The sequence below is a fragment of the Abrus precatorius genome, unplaced genomic scaffold, assembly GCF_003935025.1.
Source record: "Abrus precatorius isolate BTA unplaced genomic scaffold, Abrus_2018 Scaffold2, whole genome shotgun sequence".
Classification (NCBI taxonomy): Eukaryota; Viridiplantae; Streptophyta; class Magnoliopsida; order Fabales; family Fabaceae; genus Abrus; species Abrus precatorius.
In genome coordinates, this window is record NW_020874362.1 from 29,221,048 (window position 1) to 29,244,776 (window position 23,729).

Here is a 23,729-nt window from a genome sequence, read left to right on the forward strand (position 1 = left end):
TTGCTTGATGAGGCATGTGTTTAGTAATATACTGAAAAAATTGGTAACTGGGATTTAATGTAGAAAATATAATCAATAAATTAATGTAATTGTGAGATTATTACTGTTTAAATTTAATTTTTAATATTCTTGATGTAATAAATTATTATTTTAATGATCCCTTGTGTTGTGTTGATCGTAGGAAAACATAATTAATGTTAACATGATTTTCTATTCCAGGTTTGGTTCGGGCCAAAGAATTGAAACGCATATTTTCTTAGCTGTAATTTTATTCATTTGTTTATCTATCCATGGTGAAAAAAATTGTATTATTTATTTTAATTATAGTACTTTTCAAATAATATTTAATATTAATTATCATTCTTTGATAAATGTATTTTTGGTTTGTTTTTAAATATTTATATTAATTGGGTAAATTGTGAGTAAAAGAGACTTTCTTTTTCTGTAAAAAGCTGAAATAAATAGTTTATGTTAATTTCGATTTTTATAATTAATTTTTAAAAATTAAGTTAAAATTGAGTGTATTTTTTTAAATTATTATTGTCCTGATTTGTTAATTAAATGTAAAGTTTTATTTTAATAATTTATTATAACATTTAATTGGTGGACAATAAAGTTAGTCTAAAAGCATCTGAAAAAAAAAACTTAAATTGTCTAAATTTTTATTGAAAAAATATTATATTAAAGTTATAAGGAGTAATAAATGTTTTTTGTAATAAAATATATTATGATTAATTTTTAGTTATTTTTTTAAATTTAATATTTATATAAATAAAATATAAGAAGTCTATATTTTATAATTTAATTTAAATATATTGCGAAAATTTAATTATGAATTATTATATTTATTTATTTAATTCAAATTTTATTTATTATATATTTTAATTAATTAATAATATAAATATTTTACATTAATGTGTTTACTATAATACCCTTAAAATTTAAAAGATATTTTATATTTTTTTAAATTGATATCTGTAGTTTTTTTAGTATTTTAAAAATTAAAAAATATTTATTTATTTAAATAAATTACTAAATTTACTATTGATTAATATAAAATTAATAATAATGATTATTTTACATATTAAAAAAGAAAAAATATTTTTTTAATTTATAAAGTATCATAAAAATTAACTTACAATATGTATAAAATTAAATTAGTAATATTTTAAAGTGATATTAAAAAATGAATTGTAAAATTTTGGATAATATAAATGATTAAATTTGTAATGTAGTAGAAGAGGGAGTAAATAAAAATATTGAGAGCAAACTGGACGTCACTTTTCTCCCTCTCTGAGTGACAAGTCCCAACCCCAACCCTCGACGAAACCCTACGGCCTATCATTCTCAGCGTTTGGTTTGTAAAAAATCTGAAGAAGCAAAGATGTCAGCAGCTCTGGATATGACGCTCGACGATATCATCAAAAACAACAAAAAATCCGCGCCCGCACATTTCCGCGGCCGCGCCCGACCCTCCGGATCCGGACCTTCTCGTCGTTTCAACAACCGTGCCGCCAACCGCGCCGCACCCTATTCCACTGCCAAGGTACCCACCTTCTATCCACTTTTTTTCTTTTTTTTTTTAAATTGAAATTTCGATGAGATACGGTTTTCGATTTCGAACCCTACTTTTTCGTTGGATTTGATTGGTCGTCGGTTTCAGGCGCCGGAGACGGCGTGGCAGCACGATTTTTATGCAGGTCAACATGCGGCTGTGGCGGGGTACCCTGCTCAAGGGGGTCGTGCCTCTTCCATAGAAACTGGAACCAAGCTCTACATTTCAAATTTGGATTATGGTGTTTCCAACGATGATATTAAGGTACTCTCTCTCTCTCTCTCTCTCTTGTACATAGCTCAGTCCTTGCGCTTCTTGTTATCTGGCATAGCATTGAACTTTCATCAATGAATTTTAGTATGAGCCTTGACAGTTAGTAGAGAGATAATTGGGAGCTTTTTTTTATTTTTATTTTTTATTTTTATGATTGTTGGTTCTGAATTCTTACTGTTTTTTGCATAGCTTGAGGTTCTTTCATATAGGAAGAAGGCATTTGTACTAATTATATGAGGGATGCGTACGGGTTACAGTTATGTGTGTGTAAGCGCATGTTTGTGCAATTACCGTTGTTCTTTTACGTAGTTGTTGTATTGATTTCAAACTGGTTCCACTTGGTGCTTCTTAATGCTTTTCCTCTGCCTGGCCACTCGCTGACCCAGCAGATTGTAGATGAAGCTCCTCAAATTTGATTTTAAATTGGCTTTATTTGTTAACCTTTGAAAAATAAGATGTCAATACTTGTCTACTTAGCGTGTGTCTAGTTAAACAACTTAAGTGTTTATTTAATGAGAAATTATCATAAGGGACATCATGCTATAAATTTGACCACAAACTTTATTAAAATAATCTTAAAAGTAACTCATTTTGTTAAGCTTATCAAAATTAGTTACAAGGAGCTTATCGGAGTCAATTATTTTTGTAAACCTAAACAAGCTCCATAAAAGCAGTTCCAAATGTCCTCTTATTGTCATGGCTACATACATCTATGTAAAGTTATAGACAATATGAAGTAATCTTAATTTTAAATCAATTTATGTTATTTGTTATAGCTGTTATCTTTATTTTTTTGAAAACCATGGTACAGTTAGAAACCCACATCTAATTCTGCAGTTGAAATGAGTAAATGACTATGTAATGAAGATAATGTTTTGGTGTCTGCTTCAAGGTAGTCAATACTAAATAGCAAAAAGTACTCGTAGCACATTAGGGGGTTTGAATGCCTTGAGGTGTTTAGCGCCTAAGAACATGCCTTACTTAAGAAAGTCATTAACCTTAGATACTGAAAATAGTGTCTTGGGTGTGCCTTTTGGTTCTTTTGACGGACTGGTCTGACTTTGTTATACCCAGAAATCCAATATGCCTAGTTTACTATTTTATTGAGAAAGGACGCAAATATTAATTGCAACCACATGTTCTTCCAAAATAAGAGTTTTTCAGTCAATGATTGGAATTCAATTTTTGTACAATGCAGGAATTGTTTTATGAAGTTGGGGACCTGAAGCGGCATGGGGTTCATTATGACAGAAGTGGTAGATCGAAGGTATCTTATCCTGTTGGCATAATCTGGTCCTTCTGATAAATTCGTTCTGTCCTGCTGTAGTTTAGAAAAACTCTTTTTCATAGGGTTCGGCAGAAGTAGTCTTTTCTCGACAAGCTGATGCTATAGCTGCTGTAACGAGATATAACAATGTTCAATTAGATGGGAAACCAATGAAGATAGCGATCGTGGGAACAAACATTTCTACACCTGGTGTGGCTCCTCCTGCAAATGGAGCTGTTGGAAATTCAAATGGGTTTCCTCGAAGGTATACCCTTGCTTAATGACTTAGTGCTTTATATTTAATGTGTTCTTTTGGATGGTTCATACCTTGCATTATATGTTCTTAGCTTGGCAAGTTTTTGGATTTTTGACTGGAGATTTCTGGGTTCTATATATTACTGTAATTTGAATTGTTTTAAACTTTTAATCTTGATACAAAACTTGATTGAGTCATGCTTTATGATGTTTGCAATTAGTCAATGACTGTTCCTTGTTACTTGCAATTTTCAATCTTCACAATGGCTCGAGAGCTTTTAGATATTTTGAATCGAGTCAATTACTTGTTGATCTTTGACATATTGGAATTTGGAACTATCTTAACAGTGTATGATGCCCTGCCACAAGCTTGTTGAAATAAATGTCCTTTCCTGTCATTTTGTGTTTGTAATAGTGACCCTGACCCTGAACGAATGAATTACTGCATTTGGATGCGAGGATTTGTTTCTTTGTTTCCTGTGCAAGATCTATGTTTTCTATTTTCATGTATGGATCTTGTGTTTAACTTTTTAATTTGAATATTTTTGACCTATGTTGAGATGGGAATCAAGAAATAATTTTGGTTTTAACTGTTAAGTTGGTTGTTTATATTCACATTAAAAATGACACTATGCGTTCTTGGTCTGGCTCAGTGGACAAGGAAGAGGTGGGGCATTCAGAAGGCCAGGAGGAAGAGGGCAAGGCATTCGAAGGGAACGAGGACGTGGAAGAGGTCGTGGTGAAAAGTTATCTGCAGATGATCTTGATGCTGATTTGGAGAAGTATCATGCAGAGGCAATGGAATTGAACTGAAGGAATTATCATTGTTCTATTTTCAAGCTATTACATCTATATGGTTGTTGGGGGCTTGGTGATGGAATACGTGTTTATGTATCTTTGTCGCGGCCCTACTTTTTAGGAAAAGGGGATGGATTACTTCTAGCATGTAATATGCACTCAAGGTTGCTTTCATTGGCTTTAATTTGTTTTACCAACAAGTGGATTATGAAGGTGGGAACCATGATCTCGTCTGTCAATGCTCAAAGAAATGTTTGGCTGCAAAATGTGGGAGGCTGCAGATTTCGCCCACAGCTGTTTTCTTGTTTTGATTAAACCAATACCATTACAGTGGAATCCTCAATTAAGGTAGACTCCCAGCCTTTTCTTTCCTCCCTACCACCCCACCAAAAAAAAAAAAAAAAAGTCACGTGATCTCATGTTATTATATGACCTTGTGCTTTGCTATACTTGTTTTAGTTAACAAGGTTTGTTATCTTAAGATGTTTGGGAGAACATCTTTTCTGACTCTGGTAACTTTGGCATATATTGTGAGATGGAATATATCATCTGTTCTATTTGACTACATCAAGTGCACCGGTTGAGATACACTTCTACGGATGAAGTTAACAATCCTTAGTATTTATTTTACATTCACTCATGTTCATTCAGGTTCTGTTGTCCGTGTTGCGATTTCGACACCCACTGAATAACTCAACTGTCGTGGGGGGTAGAAGTCACGTGCTGGTTCCGTTTGATCAGGCTATTGTTTACTGGCTGAAAGTGAGATGAACGTAGTCTAGGGAGCAGTTGATAGAAGTGCTTGTTTGCTTATGCTTTCTAGAGTGGGTAGCTGTTGAAGTAAACAGACAGACGTTGGGGGACATGAACATTATACTTGTGCACTTCCAAGCTGTGGGAAAGGGAAAGGGTGAATGTTAAACTTCCTCTAAACATAGTGTAACGTTTACCCTTTAATGAGGTTTTTTAAATAATCAAAGTGGGCAGTCTGATAGGCGAAGAATATGTATGTCATTTGAACGCTTGAGGAATAATCCACTACGTGGTATCTTTTTAACGCATTATGATCGACTGGATTGCTAACTCGTTCAACAGCTGACCTGTGTCTCTGCCAAGTGGATTTATCGTGATGCTCCCCCTCATGCCATAGCCGAAACTTGCAAAGGGTTGTTTCTGATATGCTGGGGTAAATGAATATGAATAAAAGCAATGCTTCTGCACCTCAGTGCTGCTAATTCTTACAAGAAACTTTATTCTTATTAGCATTTTTTAAAACTTTTTCGACCGTTAAAAGATAAAAAAGAAGGTCCGAAATAATAAATAATGCGATGAAGAAAAAAATTATTATAAGATTAAAATAAGTGTGGGTTTATCTTTCTCAGCTCGATAATGCGTTGTTGTATGGTGTGCTATCTGGACATTGTCGATATTGGAAAAGTCAATTGCAGTTTCCTGCTTTCGGTGTCCTTATCCCTAACGTTATATTACTTCGAATTCTAAACTTCCTGTTGCCATAGTCAGCAAAATATACATCACATTAACAAGCTTGTTTGTATACAAATTTCCTCTGGTGACAAAAAAGAAATCAGAGGGCCAAGGCGCTAGGCATTTCACAGGGTAATCTACTGTGATTTTGGCTTTGTAATCTTATCCCATGTAGAAAGTATAAACCTCAGCAAGGAGTAAAAGACAGCCTGAACGCAAGATATCACAAAATTCCAACAGGAGGAAGGCCAATACCATGGATAAAGCAACCTGAAGAACAAACTAATAAGATGCCGCGGGTAACGTCCCACCTGTAACATGGTATAACAGTAACATCAATATATAGAGTACAAATAACTTAAGATATGTGTAGCTCGCTCTCAAGAATTAGGGTGTTGTCGTCTATCAGTAGGGCTACATGTCTCGAAATAAAATACCAATTTGTGACATATACATATACAACTTGCCCTTTAGGAATTAGTTGAATAACTAAAAGGTTAAAATACACCATTTGCATGCCGATTCCACGAAGTCCTTTCGTAAGAACTGTATTTTTCTCGATCGTGAAAATTTTAATTAAAGTCAAATATAGTTTACTTAAAACCGGGGCACTTTCTAGTTTATCCATACCGTGAAAATTTTCATTCTGACAACTATGCAACTAAAATTAATTGGCCATGCATAATATTTAGGGGTCGAAAGAACTAAGCTCTTTCAATTTATATTAATTTGGCTTGAATACGAATTAATAAAAAATAAATACTAACCGGGAAAAGCAAATCTAATGCTTCCCAAGCAGCATGACGAACAGCTCTAGTAGGATACATTGGACCACCAGGAGAGGTAAAGCTATATAAACAGGTTTTTAGTCTCGTACTTGTAGTCATCCTCAATTCCATACCTGTGCCGTTAGCATAAACAAAAGAATGGCATAACTAGGTCAGGTTGAGATAAGAATAGTCCGAGTCCAACTACAACACCTGAATGGAAGAGATATAATACCCTGAAGGATCTTAATTTCTGAAAGGTAATGAAGCAGCACTGGTTCCACTTTTAGCTTTTGAAGCTGATAAGTCCACAACAAAAAAAAAATCAACACCACACATTGAGGATAACCATTTTCATATCTTCTTATGAAACAGAGCATAAGGTTCTTAATTATGAAAAGGTAATTCAGATGAACCTGATCAGTGAGTTCAGTAACAAATATATCTGCTGGACCGCCAATTAAGAAAGCAGTTGGAAAAACAGGACATTGTTTCAAGAAGCTATCTATTTTGTCAGCTGCAAAGAAAAAATATTATTATATTTTAGAAGGCTAATACATTGTCATGCACAGCCTATTCTACTTCCCCAAATGTCTACCTTTATTATAAAATAGAATAAACCTTGAGAGCAAAAGATATGTATCCCTCTGAGCCTGATAATTCAGTAAAAAGTAGAGGATTTCAGAATGCCATTGCTGGTAACAATAATATACTAATTCAAGGATCCAATAAACAATAGTTGGCACCATTCGTCTAATATAAAAACAACTATTTTAATCTGACCTGGACAGGAATTTTATTCAATCGAGTGTGGTCTAATGCAACATCTTCCAAAAGGTACTGAACTTGAGGAACACACGAGGAATATGCAGAAGAATTGAGAAACGGAAGCAACAATCAAATTTCAAAACATTAGTCAAATGATCCATATCAGTGCAAATAAACATTAGATTCCTTCTGGGACTTACACGGAATAAAGACTGGAATCGTCTTGTATTTGTTTGAATATCAATCCTGTACATGGCCCCAAAAAAATATTATTGCAATATCATTCCAGATTGAATGTATAAGTATGATACAATGTAGGTTCTAGCCCATGGAGACACTATTATAACATTTGTCATTACTTTATGTTTTCTTTTTAATAGAGGGGATAGGCTAGAATGGATTGTCATTGAACTGGCATAGCAAAGCATATGGACAAAAACAGGTAAAGCAAAATATAAAATAATTTTTAAAAATAAAAAAAAAGAAGTGTACCCACGGATTTTTTCGTTCCCATTCAGAAGAGAAATATAACATGAAAGGAAGAACATATATTTTGTCCGAGTATGGTAATGAAAGTCAATACAACTTTAATCTTTAAACACCAATCCAAGCTCGGCTTTTGCAATTTATGACAAATTAAGTAAACATTTCTTTTTTAACAGGCTGTATTCATACCAGAAAACGTTTGTGGCACCTTGAACCAGAGCAGATGAATACCGGAGGAGCACTTCTGGATTATCAAGATGAACTTCAAATAACTGTAAAAAGGAACGAAGTTATTGGGTAGTACAACAGGAAGTTACAGGGAAAATGTTATATTGAAGAAATATATACCATGATTAGGAACCATGCACGATGCAAGCGCATTGACTCATCAAACTCCTTAGAAATTTATCGGAACTTGAATTTGCTTAGGAAATATATAGATTGACTCCTTATATCAGAGGAAACCCTCTGCAATCTCTCTCTTTCACATACGATATATGTATATATGAACTTTTTTCTTTAAGAGAAAAAAAGTTCCAAATTATATCACTTTGTCTTGTATATATATTAATGCCATATATTTCAAAATAATATGTATTGAGTTTCAAGAGATTAAATCTGAAACCTGCTCCAAAGTCCAAAATCCTTTAAGGATTTGGAAAATAGATTTTGTCAACTGCTCATTAGGCAAAGAAATTTGAAACTAATATGAGGGAAAGCAGCAGCTTTAGAAACCAGTGAAGAGGTGGTCTTCAAATGGAAGACTTTGTGCAATGCAATGTAAGGAACTGTGGACTATCAAAAGAGAAAGCATTATGGGTTCTGGAACAAGGATTGGGTTGAACAATGAAGAGAAGGGGTGAATAGAAAAAAAAATAATCCCAAACGAATTGTGCTGGAGACATTTATTAACATTTTTATGTTTTATCTATTTTTAAGATTATTTTTTACATCTTAAACTGACTTTTCAGAAAGATATTTTGGAAAATAATTTTTTGAAATTCATTCGTAAGATGGTTGTGTCAAGCCATGTTGCGTGTCTGAGCTGATAAAAATATTTTCTTAAATGGAAACCTAGTGAGCAATGTCCAAAGTGGTGGAAGCGCGTCTGAAACTTCATGAAGGAGCAGTCTCCATGCTTCACATATGAACAACACCTCTACTTTGTATGATCGTGTTAACCATAATAACAACAGTTAAATTGTATGCTTATTTGCACTAACTATTAAGGCGATGGAGATAATGACAGAAACAATGTTATCTATGCACTTCAATGTGAATGTTGAAATTCAAAATCAGTGATAAAAGATATACAATCACGCATAGGAAATAAGTCATTGGGCAAACAACAAACAAATGTAGACACAGGCACACATACCCATTTGTGAAACAGGAGGGCAAAGATATGTGAAGCAAATGATTGGCTCCAAAGTTGAACAATCAATTCAAGGATAGGTTTTCCACTATCAGACACTTGAACAAAATAATCAGCAAGCACATCATAGAAGCATAACGGACCATCATTGATATCCTCTGCGGGAGAAATAGCATCTTCTTCCTTGTTGACAATTACCTCTGTTATTGTGAAAATCAGGAAACAAGCTCTTTGCAATTCTCGTGGAAAAAAAAGAAAGAAAAGATAATGCATACATTCTCGTTTGACGCGTTATTTAGATTCAAATATATACTTATTAGTTGCGAATACCATCGTTCTGTACCCTGTTCATTTATTAAAAAATTCCTAATCATATGTGATCTAGCATTCAGAGAGCACCATAATTATGTTAGCAAGACATATTCTTGCTTTCCTAGGAATATGTTATTTATACAACAAATTCACACACCACTATTTTTTTTTCTCTATCACATTAACCATTTTATCTCTCACTTTCTCTTTTATCTTCGTATCTTTCAATCTCTCTCTTTCGTTATATAATTTTTGTACAAAATTTTGTATAAATACAATTTCTCTTTTTATTAGCCATATAGATGGCAGTTAACTTCGATGAAAATTTTCATTTCAAGCAAGATAAATATACATAAACCGCGTGCATGTAAACAAGGTGGACCATACACAATTTAACTCCAATAACATGCATGAAGAACGAGTTGCCATCTGAAATTTCGTACTCTATAACCAATCACAAATTGAAAGAATAGCATGTTGAGATTTACATCCAAATTTACTCCAACGCTGTTAGTTACAACTTCTGCATTAAATCTACGTTAAGATATTTTTCATCGTCAAGAAGACAGCGGTTGTAACTCACCTTTGGCTCGGTCATCCACTTCCAAAGCTATATCTGCAAACAGCTCCTGCAACAGATTGCGCCTCTGCGAGGAATTAGCCAGCGCCTGCACCACATACAAAACAACAGAACGCTAATTCAACTTGGCTACGTTTTCTCGGCATCGAAACAGAGAAAGGATGAGGAAAACGAACACGCTGGAGCTTCTTATGGATGGCTTGAGAGAGCGCGTCGAGATAAGCGCAGGTTCGGGGCGGTGAATTAGCTTCGGACATTTCCGATCGGAATCCGAATCAGAATAGGAAGCGAGAAAAGAAAACCCTAGAGCTCTAATCCCGATCCGGAAGAGGTTTCAACATGATTCCAGAATCTTCTGGATGCGAATGGAAATGAAAACACGATTTAAGTTTAACGGATAAAGGTGGCTGTAGAGTTTGGTGTTTTAACCGAACGCAACCGCTTGCGTTTCCCTCTGCCGTTTTTGTTTCGTTATTTTGAAATCGAAGAGCGTAGAAATGGGGAGAAAAAGGGGGTGGTTGAGGGTTGAGTTGATGTTGCAATGAAGCGTGGCCTTGAGATAGAGTAACACGCACGCGCTCGTATCAACCTCTGTGTTTGCGTTTTATTGGACTTGAAACTGGATGCGGTGCCGTGGCGTAGTTATATGTTTTGGATAATGAAATAATGTGAGGTGGCGTCGAATTTTATTATTCATTCTCCAAAATACTGTCTTGTGAATGCGACTTCTACCACTACGCACTGCCAAAATAAAGCTAACCGACTTTCTGGTTCCGGATTTATGAGTCTTTTTAACCCGCATTTAATGATATAAAATAAAATATTAAAAAATAAATTAAATATTGAACTATGCTTAATAGATAAGATAAATAATAATAATAATAATAAATTTTATTAAAATAATTAAAATTTAAAATAACGTATTTAATTATTACTTAAATAAATAATTATTGAAATCTAGTTTAAAATTTTATTTACTAATTTACATTTCAAACCAGGGCATGGTTTCATTAGATCTGATGGACTAATAAAACTTTAAAAAATTAATAAGACATTGAAATCCAATTCAACAGGTCTCGTCCCACTCTTTCTCCACCGGGGTCCATTAATAAAATACTAAAGGTAAAACGCGAACATTATAAATAATCTTATATCTTTCTGGTCGACAGTCACTCCTCACAAATAATATATGTTAATAATACACAACACTTATTTTGTTTAATAGCATTTTTTTATAAAATGTAAAATTTATTACTCTAACTATTAATTTGAATTTTATTAAATAAAATTATGTAAAAATAATATTAATAAATACTTTTATTAATATATATATATATATATATATATAAACATGAAAATAATATAAGATAATATAATAATTAAATTTAAATATTTTAATAACTTGTTATACGATACAAAACTGATTATTTAAACAATTGAAATTATGTTACATTATGTTAGTCATCATACCTATTAAAATTTTATATAATTTGGATATACAAGTATGTTATTTAAATTTTAATATTTATTTATATTTAAAAATATAATATCAATTAAAATAAAATAATGTGATAAAATATTTATTAATATTAGTTTTTTAATAAAATTTTATAAATTTAATTTATTTGATTAAAATATTCAACTCAATGATTAAAATTACCTGTGTTTTAAAAAAGTTATTAAAAATGTAAATATTTAAATTTAATATCAACAGATCTTAACTTATTCTGTGTATAAATTTGTGCAATTTAGTTAATTAAAATTTGGATGGAAAAGATGTATTTTGTCAAGCAAAAGTATGTTCTTTGACATTTGTGGAAGCCGAATTTCCGGCACCCCAACTTCCTGAGTATCATAATAATGAAAAGGAGAAAAAACATAAAAACTGATCCATTTATTATCTATTTTGAAATGACACAAAAGGAGCGAAAATAAGTTAATTTTTTTTGTCAACTCCAAGCCTCAACCGGAAATCCTCTTCCATAAGAGGAAGGCCATCTCGCAGCTTGACCTTTGGTTCCCAGTTAAGCAATTCCTTTGCTTTCGTTATGTCTGGTTTCCTCTGTCGCGGATCATCAGGAGTGTTGTCCACTATATTTATCTTCACATCCGTATTTATAAGCTGCAACAGCCACAAAAGCATTTATAAAAACTATTCATTCCATTAATATTGATGCCATGCATTCATTTTGTATTATGCATGTAATTATGAATGTGTAATAGAGGTGGATGTTAATGAAAAGAATAAAAGCTTAGAACTTACCTCCTTCACAGTTTCAGCCAGTTCAACCATTGTAAATTCCCCTGAAAAAGGAGACTTATGAAATTAAACAAGGGCGAAGAAATTAAAGATATTTTCACAATTCGATAAAAATTTAAGATACTCTAAAACAGGCCTTGCAATAGAAATCTAACCTGGGTTTCCAAGGTTGATTGGCCCAGTGTCTGATCCCTCCATGAGACGGATAAGCCCATCAACCTATCACAATTGAACATGATCAGCTTACCAAATAGCAATAGTAACTCAATCAAGCAAAAGATGCAAATAAAATAAATACCAGATCAGAGACATAGCAGAAACTGCGAGTTTGTGTTCCTGGAGATTGGACTGTCAATGGTTCACCACTAAAACACCAAAGAAATAAAGGATAAACTAATAAATAAATAATTTAGAAATGGACAGAAGACAGAAAGAAAAAGAAGTTGCAGTAGATCAACAAATTCAAGGTGTTAAAATAATTAAATCAATAATTGATGCAAGCAAAAATCATGTTTCATTGCTGGCATCATGCATGATAGATCATAACACGGCATTCGGAGATAACAGTGTAGCATATGAACTTATAAATCATAGAAATTTTAATTACCGTAGTGCTTGAGCAATGAAGTTGCTTACAACACGTCCATCATCAATATTCATGCGTGGCCCGTATGTGTTAAAGATTCTTGCAACGCGTATTTCTATGTTGAAAGAATATAAACAACTCAGTTAAATTGCAAAAAAAAAGTTCTATCAGCTATACCTACAAAGAATGAGAGGATAACAAAGAAATTACCTATTCCATGCTGCCTATGATAATCAAACATCAAAGTCTCAGCCACACGCTTCCCCTCGTCATAGCAACTACGAACTCCTGTTATTAACATGTAATTAAGTGCTTAGACTACAACTACATAAATATTGTTAGAAGAATATCTTTGCCTCAAAAAGGTCAACCTTAGTTCTTATTTAGCGAACTTGAGTCCATAACTAATTATTGTTAGTCATGAAAAAGAAATTCAAACTTAAGCCTCTTTGTAATACAAAATTTAAATAAGAAAGTAAGTCTTCATGGTTTATACAGTGCATATATATATTTCATAATCATAGCAACGGATATAATTTCATAATTCATTCGAGAAGCCCAAGATACAGGTTGAGACTGAGATAAGAGCTTGTACCAATAGGGTTTACATTGCCCCAATAGCTTTCAGGTTGGGGATGCACAAGAGGATCTCCATATACCTCCGAAGTTGATGTAAGTAAAATCCTGCCATTAAAATAAAAACTAAGATTCCACCAAAATAGAACTAAAACCAACTGGTGAGAGAAGTTGGATTATTTTTTCCAAAGACAATTTCCCAACCTTGCTCCAACTCGTTTTGCGAGTCCAAGCATGTTCAGTGTGCCTATCACATTTGTCTTTATTGTCTGTAAAAATTAGTATTTCCAAATATATTAGATAGTCTCTCAGGGGTCAGTAGAAAAAGAGAACTTTCAAAGCAATGATACATGACAAAAGTAGAATAAAAATTCTGCAGAGTGAAGAAAGCCATGATATGCATGGGTTCTCTATACTCTTATATAAACTGGCCATGAGCTGTGACTATGTAACGAGTGTTAGAAGCAAAATCTTTCAGTTGACAGACATGCCTACATGGCAAGTAAAAGATAAATGGATTATAGACAAAATAAGACTGAAAACTACACCTTCACAGGATTATATTTGTAGAAAATAGGAGATGCGGGGCATGCAAGATGGTAGATCTGATCAACCTCAATCATCAAAGGCTCAGTGACATCTACAAAGGGATCAGAATGAGCGCGTCAGCATAATTGATTTTCAGACAGATTTAAAGGCATTCTGAACAAAATATACTAATATACTAAGTTAGCTTTCAAACAAAATTGTGGTTGATTAAGCAACAGCTGAAACCTGAAATACCAAACACTTGAATTTATGGTGTAACAACTTCTGCTGATTGAATGATCTTTTCGCAACCTAGACACTACTGTTTAGACATGTATTACTGAATGAAACAAAAAATAAATTAACCTAACAATTTAATGTAGATAGATGGAGTATACCATGGCGTATTAGCTCAAATCTTGGATGACCAATCCATTTTTTGAGGTTGTCCTTCGATCCAGTGAAGTAGTTATCAGCAACAATGACCTGATTAGAAGTTATGTAAGCATAATAGAATTGGTGAAATAAAAACTAATTGACACAGTAAATAATAAACTGACCTCGTTTTTTTCATTTTCCATCAATCTATCAACTAGGTGAGAACCAATGAATCCAGCTCCTCCCGTAACCAAGATTCTCATGTTGGACTATTGTCAGGAATGAAAGAAATGTTGCGAAACAAGGCATTAAGAACAAGTATATTGTGCAAACTAAGCGATTCTTTCTGACAAATGACCCACTTATACTCACACAACAAATTTCAATCAACAGTAGTAGCATGCATGGATTCACATTCACATACTTCAGAACCATAGGTATACAGTCCAATAAATGGGGAAAAAAAAAAATTCAGTTTAGTTGATTGCTATCATGGTTTTTTTTTTTTAAAATTTCCAATGATTGTGTTCAGTGCAAATAGCAAGTGATTTGCAATGCTAAAGAACAAACTTGTATACGATAGTAAAGTGCACTAATTTTATTTGTTTTGATCACATTCAACAAACAGTGGAAACAATAGATAAACGATTTTCTATTCTATGCACATAAAAGAGACAAAAAAGGCAGTTAAAGTTATAAAAAAACAGAACATCATTGTGTCCACAAAATCAATCTACCAGGTCAATATTTAAGATGAAAATTTTATCATATGATCTAGATAACAGACGAGAACAACAATGTGGCAAGAAAATTGCTTAAAAACAGAGATGCGACAGTACACCTGAAAGAATTTGGAGAAACGTAAAGGAGATGGCAAGGGAGGTTGCTTTAGTGTTGTATGGTGATCTCCATCAGAAGAATTCGCTGCCATTGCAAGGACCTCTGAAGTTCAATTCCTGCACCAATTTTAAAGAGGTCAAGTTATTTCAACTTTTTAGCTCTCAACGACTCTTCCACAACAGATCAAATACGTTTGATGGGTTATCAAAATTTTCATCCAAATCAAGTGGCTTCAAATCTTTCAAAAAAAGGGGCCAATTGGGTGTAATCACTAATCAACCTGATCGCTTCAGAAAAGGACCAACCCAAAACCCTACACACTCTTGTGATCCAAACACAACGTTCATGATCATAGACCAGATTATATAGAAAGAAAGACAGACAAATAGATCCAAAGACACAAGATTCTTTCACCAAATGCTAAAATTAGACAACAAATGCTAAAATTAGAAGAATGAAAAAAAAAAATGGAAACTTCTAAAAATTCAATAATAAATAAAATCATAGAAAAAAAAAATAGAAGACTTGAATCTCACGGAAAGTCGAAGGACGTAATAAAAGCTGCAAGAGTGTGAAAATCACACCAAATAGAACAAACATGATAAAATAAGCAATTGAAATCACCTAACCGATTCGAACGAATGAACAACAGAGGGTGCAATCGCAATTGAAATTGAATGTTAAGCAAATCAGGAATGAAATAGATGAGTAATAAATAAGGGAGATTAAGTCCCAATAAAAGTGCAATGCACACTTATCTATATCATAATATGATATTAGTATTTTGGAATTAAGGGCATTAAATTCAAATATTAACTGAGATTAAAGTAGAGAATAAGAAGAATGACGTACGAGGTTACCAATCTCAGGGTGCTACGTGTACTAAAAAGAAGAGTTGTATGGGCTCACTTGCAGTTGGACCTAACTGAATGAGACCATTATGTTCATATCATATCAAATCTAGGTTGTTTTTATCTTCATCTTTGGCTCTCAACTCCACTCTATTTCTGTTACTTGTTACCAAATACGCTATTTCCGCATAAACAACTTGATATGTTTCTGTTATGTCGGTTTTTTTACTTTCCGCATAAACAACTCGATATGTTTCTGTTATGTCGGTTTTTTTCATAAATAAATTAAAAAAAATTCATTATTCACTGAAAGAATAAATTTACGCAAATATCTTTAAAAATACTTATAACAAAAGTTTATTTTTATTTTTAAAATTTTTACATTTATTATACATTTAATTTTTTTACACATAAGTCTATCTAAATAGATTTTTTACTTTTAAAATTTTTTTACTTAAAAGTCGACCTTTATTCTATTTTTCAATTTTTTATACAAAAATTCATTTAAATTCTTTAATTCTGGTTTCAAAATTTGTTTACACAAAAGTCAATTTATTGTAACTTTCATGTACACGTGAATATGTTTTAGAAATAAATTAATTATAATAAAATTTGTAATACATAATTGAAGTCAATTATAAACACATATTCACCATTTGAAGATGAAAAAATTTTGGAATTAAATGTGAAAAATAGAGTGAAATCATAATATTCATTAACAATTGCTTTGCATCTTTGTTCTTAAATTTTACGGCAAAATTTTGACACAATGTGCATAATATATGGAAGGAGTTGTTACTTTGTTCTTTGTCAATTCTAGAGCTGATTTGATCGTATGATGTCTATCGAATATCACAAAAACACCTTCCTCTTTTATAGTCTGACTTTAATTATGTATTACAAAGTTAATTATAATCGACTTCTCTTTAAAATATATTCATATATGAGTAAAATTTAATTTAAATTAAATTTTGTGTAAACAATTTTAAAATTAGAATGAAAGTTAATTTAAATTAATTTTTATAAAAAAACTTAAAAATAGAATAAAAATCGACTTATGAGTAAAAAGCTTTGAAAGCAGGATAGAAAATTTTTAAAAGCATAATAAAAATCGATTTAAGTAAAAAAAAAAAATAATTTTCAAGACACTGAAGAAATAATGAACAAAATTTGCAGACGAGTCAAGACTTTATTTTCCCAAGCATGTGTAGGACTGTTTCTTTTATATTCGGAACTAATTCCCCGTATCATACACTATTTCAACGTAAAATCCATGATTAAGACTGATATTAATTTAAATATATATTTTAATTCTGTTTAGTAATGTAAATTTAATTATATAAAAGATAATTTATTTAAATTTTAAAACAATGAGCATGCCATATTTTATAATTTGAAGATTTTAATAATAATTTTGTCTGAATTATTGAGGTGGGTAAGTGAAATCGCTCATTCATTCTATCAAATACTTTTTAAATGTGAAGATAATCTCGTTTTGAGTGTTAAAGTTATCATTTATTTTCAAAAATTAAAATTTATCTTAACATAAGAACTTTGCTGAGAATACGAAATTAATTAATTCAATTGTTAGTTCAAATTTTTTAAATAAATAAATATAGAATTTTATATAAAAATAATATTAATAAATATTATATTATTTTATTTTAATAAATAATATATTTTAAAATAAAAATATTAAAATTTAAATGAGATATATTTAAATTATATGAAATTTAATATAAATTATTATGAAGATGATTTAATGATGATTGATTAATTTATATATTTTAAAAATTATTAAATGGTGTAAATGTAATAAATTTAACACTTAATGTAAATAAATTGTAACTCTAAAAATATATTTAATATTATCTTTAAATTTTTTTAAAATCAATGACAATTACAAATCATAAAGAAAAAATAGTCTTGAATTTCTCTGAGTTCGAAGACATTTTGTAATTCGAAAAAAAGATAGAAATATTTTTCATTTAAAAAACAAAAAACTAACTTCTAAAAACAGTTTTCTGTTTTTTTTTAAAATATAATATAAATTTATATTACATTTAAAAAAAAAACAGAAAACTGTTTTTAAAAGGAAAATCAAACATACTCTAGATATTTTATTTTTAGATTTAAAGAATTATATCATATTTATAAAATTAAATAAAAAAAAATTAACACACTAAATCTATAATCTATTATTCTATGACTTTTATTTTAAAACATTATAAAATTAAAGAATATTAATTTCAAAAAAGTAATCTTATTTTTATTGCTACGTAAATTATGTAAACAGAGAAAACAAAGAATTATAGTCAATCGAAATCAATATAAATATAAGGAAAAATAGAGCTCAATGAACAAGAAACACATTTTCAATCGAACTTATTTGACATTGATAACAGATCATTATTATAATTTCATTTCAAAAGGAGATCCAAAACATCTCAAATACAAATTTTCAACTTCTCATATTAAAACAACTAATGTTCTATAAAATAAGATTTCAACTCAACAATAGTCTTTGCAAGAGAGGCCATCATATTGTATCAAAAGAAGAGTAAGATCAAGTTAGTTTTCCTGGCAGCAACTTCTGACCTTCCTCTCCATAATTTTCAATATGAAATATCCAACACTAACACATTCATCCCAGTGACTACCAAAATATCATTTATGACATGAATTGAAGGAATGAAAATAAGCTTAGTTCTTCTTTGCAACCCCAAGCCTCTGACGAAAATCTTCTTCCATGAGGGGAAGGCCATCACGCAACTTCACCTTTGGCTCCCATCCCAGCAATTCCTTTGCTTTAGTTATGTCTGGTTTTCTCTGACGAGGATCGTCAGGAGTGTTCTCAACCATGTTTATCTCCACTGCTGGATTAATAAGCTGCAAAAGCACACGTTAAGTATTAGCTAACTACAATTATTTCACCAAAAGCTCCACTACCAACACATAGGATAAAAATAACGGTTTTTCTTACCCATTACTTTGGTGATTGCATATTGCACATATACAATTTATCGTCCTTGGACTCATGTTTAAATGGCAACGAGTCCATGTTTACAGATTTTTCAATATGTTACCAAACACACAATCCGTCTCATGAAATAAATCATTAATTTGGTATCAATGTGTAACTTTCTTCAAACTTTTGTTCAAAGCTTATGGTTGAAATGGTAACAAGATTATAACCAGACTGACACAGGAGAGGGGTGTGGGATTCTCAGACTTGAAATGGTTTACAAGTTACAGCTTACCTCTTTCACATTCTCGGCCAGTTCAATCATTGTAAACTCACCTAGAAGAATAAAGTATCAACTCATGTTAGTATTTGACAGAAAAATCAGTGCATAAAGGTCTCAGTTGCAATATAACCTGGGTTCCCAATGTTGATTGGACCAGTGTTTTCCCCTTCCATTAAACGAATAAGGCCATCAACCTAATAGATTTCAAATGTATACCATAGTCAATCAAACCTAGTATGTGAATCAAGATAATATAACACAATAAGAAACATTTATCATATATACCATGTCAGAGACATAGCAGAAACTGCGTGTTTGAGTTCCCGGAACTTGGACGGTTAAGGGTTCACCACTATAACACAGAGATTGTATGAGAAGTAACATAAAGTGTACAAGTTGAATGGTAAAAGAAGAAATTATGCTTCATCAACCAAATCAAGGTATTTATATTTTGTAGCAATTATCATAAATGATATAGCATATAAACAGCATGCTCATAAATCACATAATTCATACAGTTACAAAGCTTGAATTATAATTTTTGCAGTCAAATTAAATAGTTATTTACTTGCTTACAGAAGCGTGTGCACCAATGTTCCCCAAGAGTTAAGACATACAAAATCATGCAAAATTACTTATCGGCATATCCATCTAGCCTATAACATTATAAAGCCAAAGGATTTACCGAATTGCTTGAGCAATGAAGTTGCTGACAACACGCCCATCATCAATATTCATGCGTGGTCCATATGTGTTAAATATTCTTGCAATGCGTATTTCTGTGAAAAAAATGAAAATAAACATCACATTGAGTTAACAACAGGGTAAAACTTGTACTTGCAATGGCCTTGAACAATAAGACATAAAAAAAAGAAAAAAGATAAGGGCATTATTACCTATTCCATGCTGCCTATGATAATCAAACATCAAAGTTTCTGCCACACGCTTGCCCTCATCATAACAACTCCGAACACCTATGGACACATATTTTTATGTTTAGGTTAGGCTATATCCTCATGGGTTTTGACACAGAGCACATTGTCTTACTGAGTAACATCTAATGCAATATCACTAAACAAAAGTGATTGAGGAGCAGTGCAGCACTTTGCATCATGAGCCCAAATCTTAAAAAGTCAATATATGAATGCATGGATCTTATCAAAATATAATTTTAAAAGATCATATACTTTCAGCTTTCAGCTCTGCATGCTCATTAACAAATGCATGTTCAAAATGACAAACTACTTTGAAGTTTGAAGTGCAAAAATTGACGTTGCAGATACATCACAACAAACTCATCAAAATTAGCATTGGCCCCATTGTGATGTCATCGATATACAAGTTTGGATTGAGATGTGTATGTACCAATGGGGTTAACATTGCCCCAATAGCTTTCTGGCTGTGGATGGACAAGAGGGTCCCCATATACTTCTGAAGTAGATGTTAGCAAAATCCTGACAATCAAAATTACAACTTGGTAAACCCAACAGAGAGTAGCAATTTAGATTATCAATATTTTTTAGAAAAAAAGCCAACCTTGCTCCAACACGCTTAGCAAGCCCAAGCATGTTCAGCGTTCCAATCACATTTGTCTTAATCGTCTGCAAAGTTATTCCTCTAACTGTTAGATAGGTTCTCAAGATTCACTAGATTGAGAGCAATTGACCAATGAGTAGGTCATAAACACAATTTCAATTACTATAAAGAAAATTCAAAACTTCAATCAATATATATGAAACACACAATCTAACTTTAGGAACCCCACCTTTACAGGATTGTATTTGTAGAAAATAGGAGAAGCAGGGCATGCAAGATGGTAGATTTGATCCACCTCAATCAACAATTGCTCTGTGACATCTGCACAGAGAAAGGAAGACGAATGCATTTCAATTGAAGAAATATATAAATTAAAAGACATCTAGAAACACAAAAAACTCGGTGCACTTGATAGCAACATTATTCATGTGGTGTCAAACAAAATGGTGCAGCTGGCTGCACTACATTGATGACTGACTAAGAAAAACTTTACCATCTAGAAGATTATTTACAATCTAGATAACTATATTTAAGAGGTCAGACACATATTACAAGTTCAGAAAAAAGAAAATAAATTTTAATCTAAATTTCAATCTTACATGGAACAAAGTCAGACTCAGGATGGCAGCAGTAGAAAAAGTAATAAAATTATACCATGACGAATTAGCTCAAATCTTGGATGGCCAATCCATTTTCTAAGGTTGTCTTTAGATCCAGTGAAGAAGTTGTCAACAACAATGACCTGATTAGACAAACATATTGTCACATGTTGTATCAAACTTCAAAACTATGAACAGAAAGATATCAGTCATTCTAACCTCATTTTTTTCATTTTCCATCAATCTGTCAACTAGGTGAGAGCCAATAAATCCAGCTCCTCCAGTAACCAGAATTCTCATATTGGACTGTTCAGAAATAAAAGTAACATTGGAAAACCAAGAAATCATATAAAAAAAAGGAGAAAATGATCATGTAAAAGACGAGATCCTGGCAAGAGCGTTGTTCCGGTAATCAGTGTTCTCAATGATAACATGGAAAATGATGATGCATGCACATATCCCACATGATCTGGACCAAGTTGTGCAACAGAATAGATAAAGTGAAATGTAGCAGTGAAAAATGCAAATTATTTCAGTATACCAACCGGCAGCAAATGCAGAAAATTAAACATCAGAATGCCATCATAACATATATTTTGACAGCAAAAGTTAACCAGTGACAAGTTAAAAACAGGAACACAACAAAAACGAACTATCAAGAAACCCGCATAACAGGATCCAGACAACAAAATAGGCACAATCAGAATGAAAGAATGAAATGCCACAGTTCACCTGAAAGAACTTGGAAAAACGCAAGGGAGATGGCAGTGGAGGTTGCTTTGTTGCTTTTTGATGGTCTCCATTAGTAGAATCCGTTGCCATTGTCAAAGCCTCTGAAATTCAAACCCTGAACCAATTTCCAAACGGTCAAAATTTCTTCCACACATTATGAGTCATTGTACAAATACAATTGTTGAATTACATAATATTAGAATATCAAATCTAATAAAAAGGGATTAAATGGCCCAAGAGATAGTAGCAGACACTTCAATAACATGCAGGATAAAATAAGAGTGTGAGAACTAACAATGGAAGCAAAGATAGACAAATCAAGAACCTCAAGTCACAGATCTGGTCTAAACGATCTATGATCAGAAAACCATTTATAGAAGTAAGAGATCCGGAACTTCAAATTTCTGCCACCAAACGCTATATTAATTTAATTTTTTTAGTTACTTAATTCCATACCAAAAGAGCTAATCAATCAATAAAATAACAAATATTCATTTTGGGATCCTTCAAACTCACGGAAAGTTGAGGACCATGATGAAAGCTCCTAGGCAACGGCAACGACACCAAAACAAAAAGCTGGCATCATGCCAAACTTTGAAAAAAAGAAACACCCAAAACCAAAAAATGAATCTTTTACCCCTACAGAATAGTCAAATACCTGTTAGATACCGAAAAACAGTGTATACAAGGATTTAGGACACGGGATTTTCTGATACGAGGAGGTAAAAATAACATCTACAAGGTAAGGTTCGGTGAGGTGGAGTAGCTGAGCTTGATTACTTCGTCAGACTCAAATCAAACTCGCTTCACTTGTAATTCTAAACCTCAATCCTCAATGTGCTGTTTGTCTGTATTCTGTACAAGATTGAGTGCTGCCATACGTTGACAGGTGTTCTCTTTTCCTCCCGTCAAAGAGGCTCTGACTTCCCTTTTTTTTTTTAAAAAAAAAAGTATTGTATTGAAAATTTTATTGTAAAATTTTTATGGCAATAAATAATATTTTTAAGAATTTATTTTTTACGTAATTAAATTTATCTAAATCAAATAAACTTGATTATTGTTGTTATTCCTAATATGATATGTATTTTTTATTTAGAATAAAAGTATAATTTAATAAATAAAATAAAGACAAAATGTAATTAAAAATATATTAATTAATGTTAATTTTAAATTTAATCTTAAATAATTTAAAAGGAATATTTATTAAAAAATAAAGTAATTTTCAATATTTTATATTTTTTGCTTCTTAAAATTAATTTAGATAGCTGATGAGTATTACATTGAAAAACCATTCTTAAAATTTATAAATAAAAAAAATAGGATGAAGTGTTTTAATAATTTCAATCCATGTTTTTGCACATGCAAATTTGCTTGGTTGCTTAGAATGCAAGGCCGAATGTAGAGCCCAATCTTGACGCCGTACTTAAAGTTACAGAGCCTACATAATGAATTGACTTTTACAGTTTTGTGATAATTTGTTATTTTGTAAAGAATAATAGAATCCAGTTAGGCTTCACAAATTCCACACATTATATCAAAGCGTATTCAGTAGTGAAAGAATTGGACTTTGATCAAAAGTTGTTTAACTTCCATAATCATTCTCATTCACTGACACATTTGGACACTTATACCGTCTTTCGAAAAATAGTTGCTATTTTGTGATTCAAAATTGCG

At 31.9% G+C, this 23,729-nt stretch overlaps 4 protein-coding genes across 9 annotated transcripts; 1 reads left to right on the forward strand and 3 right to left on the reverse strand.

Annotated features, from left to right (window-relative positions):
- Positions 1-1,238: 1,238 nt before the first annotated feature.
- On the forward strand, positions 1,239-5,388 carry LOC113857419 (THO complex subunit 4A-like). The gene is made up of 5 exons (XM_027489279.1): positions 1,239-1,546; positions 1,664-1,819; positions 3,027-3,095; positions 3,179-3,360; positions 4,004-5,388. The coding sequence occupies exons 1-5, from the start codon at positions 1,385-1,387 to the stop codon at positions 4,161-4,163; spliced, it is 729 nt and encodes a 242-aa protein (XP_027345080.1). The 5' UTR covers positions 1,239-1,384; the 3' UTR covers positions 4,164-5,388.
- Positions 5,389-5,482: 94 nt separating this feature from the next.
- Positions 5,483-10,569, reverse strand: LOC113857417. Its single transcript, XM_027489278.1, has 11 exons — positions 10,098-10,569; positions 9,925-10,009; positions 9,033-9,229; positions 7,844-7,926; positions 7,369-7,414; positions 7,184-7,240; positions 6,999-7,053; positions 6,817-6,917; positions 6,636-6,699; positions 6,401-6,534; positions 5,483-5,944 (listed from the first exon to the last, which is right to left on the reverse strand). Exons 1-11 carry the CDS (start codon positions 10,176-10,178, stop codon positions 5,771-5,773), a joined length of 1,077 nt encoding a protein of 358 aa, XP_027345079.1. The 5' UTR covers positions 10,179-10,569; the 3' UTR covers positions 5,483-5,770.
- Positions 10,570-11,799: 1,230 nt separating this feature from the next.
- On the reverse strand, positions 11,800-15,807 carry LOC113858564 (UDP-glucuronic acid decarboxylase 6-like). Of its 4 annotated transcripts, XM_027491258.1 has the most exons (13): positions 15,714-15,807; positions 15,091-15,205; positions 14,432-14,518; positions 14,270-14,357; positions 13,892-13,983; positions 13,548-13,612; positions 13,363-13,451; positions 12,978-13,055; positions 12,789-12,882; positions 12,480-12,546; positions 12,337-12,400; positions 12,185-12,225; positions 11,800-12,043 (listed from the first exon to the last, which is right to left on the reverse strand). In XM_027491258.1, the coding sequence occupies exons 2-13, from the start codon at positions 15,178-15,180 to the stop codon at positions 11,858-11,860; spliced, it is 1,041 nt and encodes a 346-aa protein (XP_027347059.1). In that variant the 5' UTR covers positions 15,181-15,205; positions 15,714-15,807; the 3' UTR covers positions 11,800-11,857. The 4 variants fall into 4 exon arrangements, with proteins under 4 accessions (XP_027347059.1, XP_027347060.1, XP_027347061.1 ...); XM_027491259.1 differs by lacking the exon at positions 15,714-15,807 and having other exon boundaries at positions 13,548-13,603; positions 15,091-15,435; XM_027491260.1 differs by lacking the exon at positions 15,714-15,807 and having other exon boundaries at positions 12,978-13,001; positions 13,360-13,451; positions 15,091-15,435.
- A 2,509-nt stretch (positions 15,808-18,316) lies between these two features.
- Positions 18,317-22,938, reverse strand: LOC113858563 (UDP-glucuronic acid decarboxylase 5-like). 3 transcript variants are annotated; one of them, XM_027491255.1, is made up of 13 exons: positions 22,714-22,936; positions 22,056-22,170; positions 21,543-21,629; positions 21,379-21,466; positions 20,954-21,045; positions 20,725-20,789; positions 20,554-20,642; positions 20,085-20,162; positions 19,874-19,967; positions 19,474-19,540; positions 19,319-19,382; positions 19,201-19,241; positions 18,322-18,829 (listed from the first exon to the last, which is right to left on the reverse strand). In XM_027491255.1, the coding sequence occupies exons 2-13, from the start codon at positions 22,143-22,145 to the stop codon at positions 18,644-18,646; spliced, it is 1,041 nt and encodes a 346-aa protein (XP_027347056.1). In that variant the 5' UTR covers positions 22,146-22,170; positions 22,714-22,936; the 3' UTR covers positions 18,322-18,643. The 3 variants fall into 3 exon arrangements, with proteins under 3 accessions (XP_027347057.1, XP_027347056.1, XP_027347058.1); XM_027491257.1 differs by having other exon boundaries at positions 18,333-18,829; positions 21,324-21,466; XM_027491256.1 differs by having other exon boundaries at positions 18,317-18,829; positions 20,725-20,809; positions 20,954-21,466; positions 22,714-22,938.
- Between the last annotated feature and the right edge of the window lie 791 nt (positions 22,939-23,729).

Bases quoted from the DNA above. Each gene is read 5' to 3' on its own strand.
- LOC113857419 (XM_027489279.1), top strand. From the start codon at position 1,385: ATGTCAGCAGCTCTGGATATGACGCTCGACGATATCATCAAAAACAAC. The intron at 1,547-1,663 runs GTACCCACCTTC...CGTCGGTTTCAG, and splicing joins CACCCTATTCCACTGCCAAG to GCGCCGGAGACGGCGTGGCA. The intron at 3,096-3,178 runs GTATCTTATCCT...TCTTTTTCATAG, and splicing joins ACAGAAGTGGTAGATCGAAG to GGTTCGGCAGAAGTAGTCTT.
- LOC113857417 (XM_027489278.1), bottom strand. From the start codon at position 10,178: ATGTCCGAAGCTAATTCACCGCCCCGAACCTGCGCTTATCTCGACGCG. The intron at 9,230-9,924 runs GTGAGTTACAAC...TCACAATAACAG, and splicing joins AGTGGATGACCGAGCCAAAG to AGGTAATTGTCAACAAGGAA. The intron at 6,535-6,635 runs GTATTATATCTC...CTAACGGCACAG, and splicing joins AGAAATTAAGATCCTTCAGG to GTATGGAATTGAGGATGACT.
- LOC113858564 (XM_027491258.1), bottom strand. From the start codon at position 15,180: ATGGCAGCGAATTCTTCTGATGGAGATCACCATACAACACTAAAGCAA. The intron at 14,358-14,431 runs GTCAGTTTATTA...ACTTCTAATCAG, and splicing joins TGGAAAATGAAAAAAACGAG to GTCATTGTTGCTGATAACTA. The intron at 12,044-12,184 runs GTAAGTTCTAAG...TGGCTGTTGCAG, and splicing joins TGGCTGAAACTGTGAAGGAG to CTTATAAATACGGATGTGAA.
- LOC113858563 (XM_027491255.1), bottom strand. From the start codon at position 22,145: ATGGCAACGGATTCTACTAATGGAGACCATCAAAAAGCAACAAAGCAA. The intron at 21,630-22,055 runs GTGAACTGTGGC...ATTTCTGAACAG, and splicing joins GTTTTTCCAAGTTCTTTCAG to TCCAATATGAGAATTCTGGT. The intron at 19,383-19,473 runs GTATATATGATA...GAAATCTATTAG, and splicing joins TCTGCTATGTCTCTGACATG to GTTGATGGCCTTATTCGTTT.